Here is an 11,889-nt window from a genome sequence, read left to right on the forward strand (position 1 = left end):
AAACTTTCCCAGGGCTGTCGACCAAGTTACGCTTCTTGGATAATGGCATAAAGTCATCATCCTCCTCAGCAGCATGCCTTGTTTCGGGTCTAACAGTGCCCGCCGGAGGACGGGGTATGTCAACGCTGAAGCACTCCTGAGTAGACTGGATTATGATCCGTTTTGGATTGGAAGGTGGTCGGTCTACGTTCTTCATCACTGATGTTCCTGCCAAATGAAACAACACATATACATAAATAAAATACGTAAAGGATCAAAAAAATATAAGTGCAAAGTCAATTCAGATCAGTTCATGACCATACATTGCATAAATGTATCAACAAAGCAGCATAACACAATATTGTAAATTGCATAAACTTGTGAGACTAACTTGATCAAAAAAAATCTGCTCATATGCGACATCCAATTAATGTATAACCTGGTTATTTTGTGTGAGCTGGCCCAATCTGAACAACAATAGGTTTTATGGCATAATGTATTGATGTATGGATCATACTTCTATCAACAAACCAGCATAACACAATATTGTAAATTGCATAAACTTGTGAGACTAACTTGATCAAAAAAAATCTGCTCATATGCGACATCCAATTAATGTATAACCTAGTTATTTCGTGTGAGCTGGCCCAATTTGAACAACAATAGGTTTTATGGCATAATGTATTGATGTATGGATCATACTTCTGTCAACAAATCAGCATAAACAAATTATTGTAAACTGCATAAAGGTGTGATAGATTGCATAATATACATTTGTGTCTCCAATTAACTATAAATTTATAATGAATTGGTATTTGATAAATCAAGCAATTGGCAAAATAATAATGTGAACTCTATCTACGATTCAGATTGTAAGAGTTAAAGGTTGATGGCTTACCGGAATGTGGATGGGCCTGGAGGGCGGCTGAATTCGAGACACCTCTGCAGGGGACAACCCAATGCGACGCGGGGCTGTGTCAAATGCGTTGGGGACTCGACGTTGGGGACGGACCTCGCGACGGGGTAGGGGACTCGGCGTTCGGCCGCCGCGGTGGAGAAGATCGAGGTCTCGGTCTCTGACGAGTAGGAGAACGCAGGGGCGGCACAACCGCCTCCTCGATTCCGGGTCCCTTGCCGGAGACGAAGAACAAGGCCACGGCGTGTATGCGGCGGAGAAGGCGAGGGCGGGTCTCTGCGGTGGTGAAAGAGAATGCGACGACGAGGGAACTGCGGGGGAGAATCTTAATGCGACGGCGGCGGTTAGTCTAGGGTTCGCCGGGCGCGGAGGAGAAGCAGCATACGGCGGCGGATTTGGCTAGGGTTCGGCGGGAGCGATAGTTACGGGAGAGATGAGCTGAGAAAATGAAAGCTCAGTTCCTTGATTCGTGGGACCGGTATACGTAAACTGCACAGATTGCGGGAACACGATCTTTTCGTGGGCCCGGATGCCGCGAGACGTGCGCACACCAAAAGAGTGTAAACGGTAACAAAAAGGAGCATAACTCGTATTTATAATTGACGTAACAATGTATTACAGTCAACCAGTAAAGCGTGCGCGCCGGTTAGAGCACCTGGTCGGTTTCTGGTCGGGGCTTCCTGTAGTTAGAGAGAGCCCAGGGCTCTAAATACTATATATATATATATATATATATATATATATATATATATATATATATATATATATATATATATATATATATATATATATATATATATATAGATGTAGTATTTAGAGCCCTGGGCTCTATTTACCTACAGAAAGCCCCGACCAGGTGTGCAGACCACACCGGACCCTTTTTGGCTTATTGTATCTACCTGTGCTTACGCTAAATTACAATACGAGTTATGCTGATGTGTGTATCGGTTTATGCAAATATAGTCTGCGCATATTACGTGAATCGGGCCCACGATCCTGCCCACGCGCTCACGATTATCCAGTCCCACGCCGTCACTATAAAAACACCCCCACGCCGCCAGGGATTAGGTTTTAGCGGCGGCGTCGGTTCCCTCGGGCGTGCGAGCAGGCGCCCGTGAGCAGGAGAGCCCTGGCCGCCACGGCGCTCTCCAGCCGGCGGTTTGGCGGATGTGGAGGGGGCGTGAGGAGGAGGAGCCTCAGCGTCCGCGGCGGTACAGCTTCAGGAGGCACCGGTCGGGCACGGCGGAGTGGGCGGCGGTGGTGTTGTTCATGGTGCTGGCGGTCGTGGTGCTGCTGGGCGTCGTGGCCGTCCTTGTGGTGGTGGTGCTGCTGCAGCCCCGTGCGCCGTACGTGGCGGTGCGGGCGGCGAGCCTGTACGCGCTGGTGTACGGGCAGACGGGGGCGCTGGACGACGTGCAGGTCACGGTCCTACCCGTTCTGCGTGCCCGCCAGGGGCGTCCTCCCGCTGGCGTACGTGGGGCGCGCGCAGGGCGCCCCGCTGGGCGACGCCGGCAGCGCCGCCATGGAGGCCGCGCTCCGCGACGACGTGGTGCCGTTCCGGGTGGAGGGGGAGGCCCGGACGCGATGGAAGGTCGCGGGGATCGTCGGCGTCGACCAGTGGACGCGCCTGGCTTGCCAGCTCCGCTTCTTCTGGCCCAACGACACCGTGCTCCCCTTCAGATGCAACTCCAAGTCCAAGCTCTTGTTCTTCTGACCGTCGTGCCCTCTGTATTGTCTAGTGGCTACTCTTCTGACCTCAGTTCCATGGCCGGGCGTGAGCGTGACGGATCAAGATTCAGGAACAGCAAATGGCTTCATCGTTTTCTTTCTTGTCTTGGGTTCGTTCAGTTATTAATTCACCCCCATGTCGCATGTATAGGTCGGCAAAAAAAGATTTTGTCTTTGGGTTCTTTCTTATTGTATTTTACGCTTCCACTAAAAAGCAAGTACCACATTCGTCGTTTTAACACAGATCATTGATTTACGCTAAAATTCGTATCCATTTACGCTGTTTCGGACCACGTCTTACGCTTAAATCCACCTGACCTAGAACCCGAGCACGATCGGAGCGCGATTTTCACGCTGTAATTTAGGCCACATTCGTTGTTACGAAATAGATTGATGATGTACGATAAAATTTGTACCCATTTACGCTGTTTGGTTCACGTTTTACGCTGAAATTTGACCAAGCCAAAATCCGTGCACGATCGAACGTGATCAATTTTCACGCCGTAATTTTCGGACCCCATTCGCTGTTACAAAACAGATATATGATTTACGCTAAATTTTGTACTCATTTACGCTGTTTTAGCTCACGTTTTACGCTGGAATCCGCCCGAGCAGAACCCGCGAACTGCGGCTGTAAATTAAAATTTATTTCCTTCTACTAATGCTCTCAAACCGTAATTGTCCCTTTATTTACGCGATTATGCAGCACGTCTTTCCTTATATCAAACCGGTCAAGATTTATATAATGCATGGTTTATGCTATCATGTTACACATCGTTATGCAGTCGTAAACGGTTTATTTATGCATCGTTATGCAGTTGTTAACCGCCGCCAATATCACAGATACGAACGTGGACGAGCGGCTGTAAATGAGAATTTGTTTCCTCCCGTAACTGTGCCTTTATTTACGCGAACGTGGGGCACGTCTTTCCTTATCTCAAACCGGTGGATATTTAAATGTTGCATGGTTTACGCTATCATGTTACACAGCGTTATGCAGTCGTAAGCGGTGTACACATGGTAATATTCGTTCCCGTGATTCGTGGCCCAAAAGATTCCTTCTATGCATGATTTATGCACATTTCTACATATATTTATGCATGCGTATATTGTCTGTCACGTCTCATCCAGGATTCGTGGCTATCATATACATGGCTGACGCATGCTGGCGTACAGTGGGCCGACCACGACCTGGTTAGCGTCCTGGCTGGGGCTTCCCCCACTAACGGAAGCCCAGGGCTTCCATTACCTCTTCCCTATATATATATATAGATATAGTATTTAGAGCCCTGGGCTCTCTCTAACAACAGGAAGCCCTGACCAGACACCGACCAGGTACTCTGACCGGCGCGCACGCTTTACTGGTTTACTGTAATACACTGTTACGTCAATTATATATACGAGTTATGCTCCTTTTTGTAACCGTTTACACTCTTTTGGTGTGCGCACGTCTCGAGGCATCCGGGCCCACGAAAAGATCGTGTTCCCGCAATCTGGGCAGTTTACGTAATCTGGGCCCACGAATCAAGGAACTGAGCCGTCGTTTTCTCAGCTCAGCTCTCCCGTAACTATCGCTCCCGCCGAACCCTAGCCAAATCCGCCGTCGTATGCTGCTTCTCCTCGGCGCCCGGCGAACCCTAGACTAACCGCCGCCGTCGCATTAAGATTCTCCCCCGCAGTTCCCCCGCCGTCGCATTCTCCTTCACCACCGCAGAGACCCGCCCTCGCCTTCTCCGTCGCACGCCCTCGCCTTCTCCGCCGCACACAGGCCGTGGCCTTGTTCTTCGTCTCCGGCAAGGGCCCCGGAATCTAGGAGGCGGTTGTGCCGCCCCTGCGTTCTCCTACTCGTCAGAGACCGAGACCTCGATCTTCTCCACCGCGGCGTCCGAACGCCGACTCCCCTACCCCGTCGCGAGGTCCGTCCCCAACGTCGAGTCCCCGACGCATTTGACACAGCCCCGCGCCGCGTTGGGTTGTCCCCTGCACAGGTGTCTCGGATTCAGCCGCCCTCCAGGCCCATCCACATTCCGGTAAGCCATCAACCTTTAACTCCTCCAATCTGAATCGTAGATAGAGTTCAAATTATTATTTTTGCCAATTGCTTGATTTATCAAATACCAATTCATTATAAATTTATAGTTAATTGGAGACACAAATGTATACTATGCAATCTATCACACCTTTATGCAGTTTACAATACTTTGTTTATGCTGATTTGTTGACAGAAGTATGATCCATACATCAATACATTATGCCATAAAACCTATTGCTGTTCAAATTGGGCCAGCTCACCCGAAATAACCAGGTTATACATTAATTAGATGTCGCATATGAGCAGAATTTTTTTGATCAAGTTAGTCTCACAAGTTTATGCAATTTACAATATTGTGTTATGCTGATTTGTTGACAGAAGTATGATCCATACATCAATACATTATGCCATAAAACCTAATGTTGTTCAAATTGGGCCAGCTCAAACGAAATAACCAGGTTATACATTAATTGGATGTCGCATATGAGCAGATTTTTTTTATCAAGTTAGTCTCACAAGTTTATGCAATTTACAATATTGTGTTATGCTGCTTTGTTGATACATTTATGCAATGTATGGTCATGAACTGATCTGAATTGACTTTGTGCTTATCTTTTTTTTGATCCTTTACGTATTTTATGTATATGTGTTGTTTCATTTTGGCAAGAACATCAGTGATGAAGAACGTAGACCGACCACCTTCCAATCCAAAACGGATCATAATCCAGTCTACTCAGGAGTGCTTCAGCGTTGACATACCGCGTGCTCCGGCGGGGACTGTTAGACCCGAGACAAGGCATGCTGCTGATGAGGATGATGACTTTATGCCATTATCCAAGAAGCGTAAATTGGACGACAGCCCTGGGAAAGTTTTGAAGAAGGTAGTCACTAAGCGGAGGAAAGCAGTGCCCCCACCCCGACAGGTTAGATATTTATGTCTATGGCAATATATCATTTTTATGCGTGAAATCATGTTGTCTTGATGTCTGAGTTAAACATTGTGTTGCGATTATGCACATGTAAATGTTTACAATCATTTTATATATTTTTCCCAGCAGAAGCTGAACGTCAGATGCAACCCCCAAGATGTGTTAGTAAGCATACAGATATTAAATGACAGACAGCAACAAGCAATTGCACGTAGGGGATTTTCTAGTATTCTTGATATGAGACTGGACGCACTCGGCAGCAGATCACACTTAGCTTGGCTGATGGAAAAGCTCGACCACAATGACATGACAATTCGAGCTGGCCCTGGAAAGGAGCTGAAAATTACAAAGGATACGGTGCACCTAATTTTGGGTTTACCGAATGCTGGGGGAGGAACTGCATTGGGCATCGATGAAGCTGTTGTTGCCAACAATTTGAGAGCTGAACTTGGGCTATCGAAAGAAGAATTTGGGGTTACAGCTCTACAAGATCGTTTGAGGAAAGGTTCTGACGATGATTTAAGCATCAGATGCTTTTTCTTGATATTGTTCAATAGGTTGTTGTTCCCTACTGCCAGCTGGGGGATAACGAACCATGAGGTTCTTTTAACCGAGCAGATGGATCGTTTCCACCAGATTGACTGGTGCCAGCTTATTTTCAATGATTTATGCCAAGCTGCCAAGAAGTGGCATAACAGGAGCGTTACTAACGTTTCTACAACCATCTATGGATGTTCCATCGTTATTCTTGTAAGCATATCCTTTTTTTGTCTGTTACATGTACCCATAATCTTGTATGCAAAATCCATATACACGTAGTTTATGCTTTTGTTATGTCTTATAATGACTCATGTTATGCCTTTTGCAGCTGTATTATTTGGATCATTTGCATGACTCAGCGGCACCCCAGAACAAACGTGGAACACCACGAATCAAATACTTTGATAGGAATATTATTCAAGCCCTGACAAGAGCTGACAAGGGCAAGATACGCAAAGGAGAAGAAGCATTTGGACATTGCTCGGTATTCTTTCTTATGTGTCAATCATTTTTTTTAGTTTTACTCCATATTTCACACATTTTTTAGTTCCGAAGCTCCTCAGAGACCTGCTACACAGATGTGCCACCCGTTCATGCACAATTCAAGGCATGATTCTATTTATATATTTGTTTGTCATAGAATTTCAACATAATATCCAGTTATATGCTATACATTTACTTAATAATTTTCAATTTACAACAGCATAATACCAGGACCAACACTTTTGATGTTCCTCGTCCTGACCCATCTGGACAGCACTCAATTCACATCGAACTCCCGCTCATCAGGGATTTGATATCAAGCAAGCTTAATCAGCTTCCATCCCGCCACCGCATGGGTTTCATAGAGAAGCTGTCACATTTTGATGCGGAGGTTGGTAAGGCGTGTACAGTTATTAAACAGACTCTTCAGCAGATTGTTGAGAAACAATTCAATCTATCTGATGTTTTTGGCGAGTTAATTGATGAGGTCCTCCGTGCCGAGGCGGGTGACAACGAAGATGCTTATGATGTGCAGAAAACCACATCAAAATCAGATGATATTCTTCCCCAGACAGCTGGTTAGTCTGTTTAATGTATTTACGTCAATATAAAAAAGTTATGCAATCATTTATCGATATGGTTTTGATGCCATTATTTTTAACAATGTTTTATTTGTTTACATGACACGTACAGAAGGATGTACGTGTCCGGCCCCCCAACTGTACCCGATATGTCTACTCCAGTTTCTCAGCTGGATACGCAGTTTACAGACACACAGGTACATGAATTACTGTTAAGGCAACAGCATATTCGTGTACTATTAGAAAGTTGTCCCGATGAAGCTGATATTGATCTACTGGTTCATACAAATATAACGAAACAGATCAAAACACCTACAACCTCAGTGGTAATGTTTTTACAATCATTGTATTTTTTCATTCTAGGGTTGTATTAATCGTTTTATGTAAATAGCATATAACCATTACAATTCTTTCAGGGTAAACATGGTGACGGTGGCAAGAACATGCCGACCAATACAAACGTCACTCCTAAAGCAACACCACACATGGATCCTGACGCGCCGATATTTGATGCGACTCCGCAAATCAAGGTATGTCTAAACCCCCTCGTGGTTTTTCTATATTCTCATTAGCAGTTTACTAAATTTGTAATCCATTTATACCATCATTTGTTAGTCTACTGGCGGCGTACAACAAGTGGCAGAAACAGACTTGCCTGACAGTGGTCCATGCTTTGATCAGACTCCATCTGAACATGTCAGCTCAGTAATTTACATTTTCTTTGTAGTGTTCAACTTATCACAGATTTTGTATAGCCATGCTTCACAGTCTAAATAGGTTATGCATCATACAAATCAGTGTTATGCCCATTTACATATACATATATGCTGAGTAGATCTGCATGCAGTTTTTACATAACTGCTAGCTGCCTATGATAAATTACACATTCATTTATGCAGTTTGCAAGAGTATTTCTTTCTATTGATATGTATCAGTAATGGCAGCTCATTAATTTTATGCCAGTTTATGACACTTCATTCCACATACGTATATTCCACTTTATGTCAGCTCAGTAATTTTCATTTTCTTTATAGTTGTCAAAATTGTTCACAGAGTTTTATGTATATTTTCATATATATTTTTAGGTTTATGTTGAAACCGATCCAGCTACAAACACTCCACAGGTTGGCCAGGCTTCTCTTGATTCGGAGATGCAAACTGTGTTAGCTCTACGCGAATATTTGTGTGGTCTGCAATCTGACACCGGCAGGTACGAAGTTCATACTTAATCTAAATTTGTTTTTATGCTTGTAGATTTACGCCACCTCTCTAATTGATTTAAAAAATTCACCAGGACCATAATAGATTATGGTGAATATTCAGCGACATGTTCTGACATATATGAATCTTTTGCCGATGGGAAGTGTCTCGACAATGGATTCATGCAGTGTTTCATCCAATGTGTTATTCATGATGCAAAAAATCAGCAGACTTCCATGAGTTCGAACAGTTTGGTTCTTGATGTTAATGTTGGGGTAAACTATTGTAACTTACATACACCATTTTCATATACAAATTAGATCAACCCAAGTACACTCACTCCATTTATATTGTTTATTGCAGTCAATACTCAACTTTGAGGAACAGGAACGACACAGTCGCAATCCTCAACCTTTTGATGAATCTGTACTCCACACACTTCTAGACAATTCATTGCCTGAGACAGACGAGTTGGACCAATGCAAAGCGGTAACAATCGTATTTCATAATCCAAACACAATTCCTTTTTAAATGTAACATAACACATTGTTATGCTTTTGTAAGTTACCCTGTTAATTTTATGCTTTTTTTACACGGTCAGATCATGGTCCCCATGGTAAGCAGGGGGCATTGGACATTGTATGTTGTCAACAAGGTCAAGAAGTGCATTCATATTTTAGATTCCAACCCATATGGACCAACACTTGGTGGAACTACATGGAAGGACTATCATTTTGCACATTTGGGCTCAGGTGGCAGAAAGTTACCCTGGGCTAAGGTTATTATGAGCAGATTAAACAAAGCAATACAACATGTGCGGCCCAGTTCATGCTTTCCCAAGTTTGGTAACTTCACAATTGACTTGTGCCAAAATTGTCCTAACATGGCAGCTGGATCAAATGATTGTGGGTTTTATGTCATGGGTTACATTCTATTTTATCAATGCGACGAAGGATCTTTGCGGTCAGACATAGAAGCAGTACGTACAAATTTACCATTTAATTCTACAGTTGGCCCATGGCAACACATGGAACAGAGGTATAACTAACTCAGTGTTTTTTGTATTGCAGGGCAACACCAGTGAGATACGGTCTCTTGCGCTGCATTACATCACATTCCACCCGAAGAACAAAGCATTATCGCTGCTCCAAGACATCCAAAGATTCAAGGTCTAAAGGATGTAGTTTAGTTTGGTCATGTAATATATTCTGTATACAATGGTTCCCTAAACTTCAGATCAGTCATCTGTGTATATTATGGCCAAAGTCCATAGACGTTTCTTAGTTATGTCATTGACAACTTCGGGATCAGCTTTTTTCTAAACTGGAATGTTGTTCCAAACTGTGTTTGAAATGTAATGTCTGTTTCTTGCATTTGATTCTTCCAGGTTCCTGTACAATATTGTTATGTCAATAACCTCGAAGTATGCATGTTTCTTGACCGGAGTTTACGATATAATTATTGAAAGGCTTATGCATGTCTGTACAGTCAGATTGCTGCATATGTACAGTCAGATTGCTGCATAACTGTACAGTCAGATTGCTGCATAACTGCATAACCTATCTGGACGTATGCATGTTTACGATATAATTATTGGCCGTAGTATATGTACAGTCAGTTTGTTGCATAACTGTTAAAGCTTATGACAAATTACACAGACACTTATGCCAGTTTGCATTACACAACGCAGAGTCATTTTTTGTACAGTCATGGTTCACAGGCTTACCATCTTATGCATTACACAACGCATAGTTACGCAGGTTTTCACATACATTTATGCTAAGTATATGTACAGTCAGACTGCTGCATACTTGTTAAAGCTTATGACAAACTACACATCCATTTATGCCAGTTTGCAAGTATATTTATGATTCTTTCTGGAAGTAGTCAAACGAACACAGGACTCACATTTACACAAGGAAATATTTGTATCTTATGGTCTTCTACTCTCTACCAGATGAATCATCATCTCCGACATCCACCGTTCGTTTTTTCGACGTTGATGTCTCATTCCATTGCGGGGCTGCAGCTATGAGTTTGTTCCTTGAACCAGGAGGCCGTCCTCGCTTACGTCCAGATAGGTTAGCCAATCGAACCCTATTATCCTCGACAGTTAAACACGTACGGCTGTTGTGACCATCAGCTATGCCACATTTCTGGCATTTCCTGCTCATCTTCTTAGCTCCTTTCGCACCCAATTTTAAAACTTGTTGCTCACTACTTTTGATTGTTCTTCCCTTTGGCTTGGCCTTATCTGGTCTTGTTAAGTTTACACCTTCCATATGAAATTCCAGTTTCTACAAAACAAAGATATCAAGTCAGATTTTACATTCTCGTATGTCATCATATATTGTCGCAATGTTTTCACCTTTCTAGCTTCCACATCCATAGATCTACTCTCAACCAGCCGAATGTCAGTGTTATGTTCCAATGTTAATATCTGCATATTACATTGATCATCCTTAGTATTGCATTCATTTGTATTAGAGCCCAATAAAATTTCCTGTGAAATAAAACAAAGTCCAGTGAGGACACAAATTTTATAGTGCAGTATATGTAATACATTATAAAGATCTGTTCCATACCTCGTTCCCATCATCTAATTTGCGTAAGTTGTCTATAGCCATTTCTTCTGTTTCATACGCTTCGACCTATATCATCATTACAATCATGGATCATATTCGACAAGTAATTATGCAAATTTCATAACATCACGAGGTGCGTACCTGGATGTCATCGCAAACACTTGTGCCACAACTCTCACCAGTACCTATATCAGGCTCCACACGCATCAATAACCCTAATAATTCGTCCATCATCTCTAGGGCTTTATCATTCCCAGCTTTAGACATACTCGCATGGTGTACTACTTTCATTGCTTTTTTAAGCAACATCTTCTGTCTATATGATCTAGTTTCTCCATCTTTTCCTTTCAAATTCCTATCGTCTCTTGAAAAAGCCACATCTTGACGCGCTGAGTATGTGTATCGTTGCAAAATATACTCACTTGGGATCCTTTCAATTTGTAGATGCATGAAAGCGCGTACAAGATGAACACAAAATAGACCTATAATTGATTAAACATACATTATGTCATATATTCATCGTAAACAGCTATGTATTCGTAATAATTTATAATTTTTTATAGTATAACATACCTGTATGCTCCCAATGCTTGCACTCACATGAATACTTTCCGGCATCCACATCAGCCCTTATCTTGAATTGGTGTTGACCCCAAACAATTTTATTTGATCTTGTAGTATGTTTCACCACCCAATCATGTTCCTCACCCTCTGTATCACGGTCTATTCGGTATGCAGTTGCATATTTTACTGTCTCCTGAAACCTTGTCATCACAGCTCTAGTGTATGCCCTTGCAACTCTTATTTCAAACATATACAATGTAGTTGTATCCTTTTGACCCTGCAAATTACACAATATAGTATTAGTACTGTTTTGGTTTTAATAGCATAAAACATATGTTTATTAATTTTTTTC

At 42.8% G+C, this 11,889-nt stretch overlaps 1 protein-coding gene across 1 annotated transcript; it reads left to right on the plus strand.

Annotated features, from left to right (window-relative positions):
• The first annotated feature begins 6,874 nt into the window (after positions 1–6,874).
• On the plus strand, positions 6,875–9,614 carry LOC103637494 (uncharacterized). The gene is made up of 9 exons (XM_008659668.4): positions 6,875–7,185; positions 7,301–7,385; positions 7,605–7,718; positions 7,804–7,884; positions 8,274–8,398; positions 8,483–8,663; positions 8,752–8,877; positions 8,990–9,367; positions 9,459–9,614. The coding sequence occupies exons 2-9, from the start codon at positions 7,305–7,307 to the stop codon at positions 9,561–9,563; spliced, it is 1,191 nt and encodes a 396-aa protein (XP_008657890.2). The 5' UTR covers positions 6,875–7,185; positions 7,301–7,304; the 3' UTR covers positions 9,564–9,614.
• Positions 9,615–11,889: the final 2,275 nt, after the last annotated feature.

The sequence above is a fragment of the Zea mays genome, chromosome 8 (assembly GCF_902167145.1).
Source record: "Zea mays cultivar B73 chromosome 8, Zm-B73-REFERENCE-NAM-5.0, whole genome shotgun sequence".
Classification (NCBI taxonomy): Eukaryota; Viridiplantae; Streptophyta; class Magnoliopsida; order Poales; family Poaceae; genus Zea; species Zea mays.

Bases quoted from the DNA above. Each gene is read 5' to 3' on its own strand.
- LOC103637494 (XM_008659668.4), top strand. From the start codon at position 7,305: ATGTACGTGTCCGGCCCCCCAACTGTACCCGATATGTCTACTCCAGTT. The intron at 7,386-7,604 runs GTACATGAATTA...CAATTCTTTCAG, and splicing joins CGCAGTTTACAGACACACAG to GGTAAACATGGTGACGGTGG. The intron at 7,885-8,273 runs GTCAGCTCAGTA...ATATATTTTTAG, and splicing joins ATCAGACTCCATCTGAACAT to GTTTATGTTGAAACCGATCC.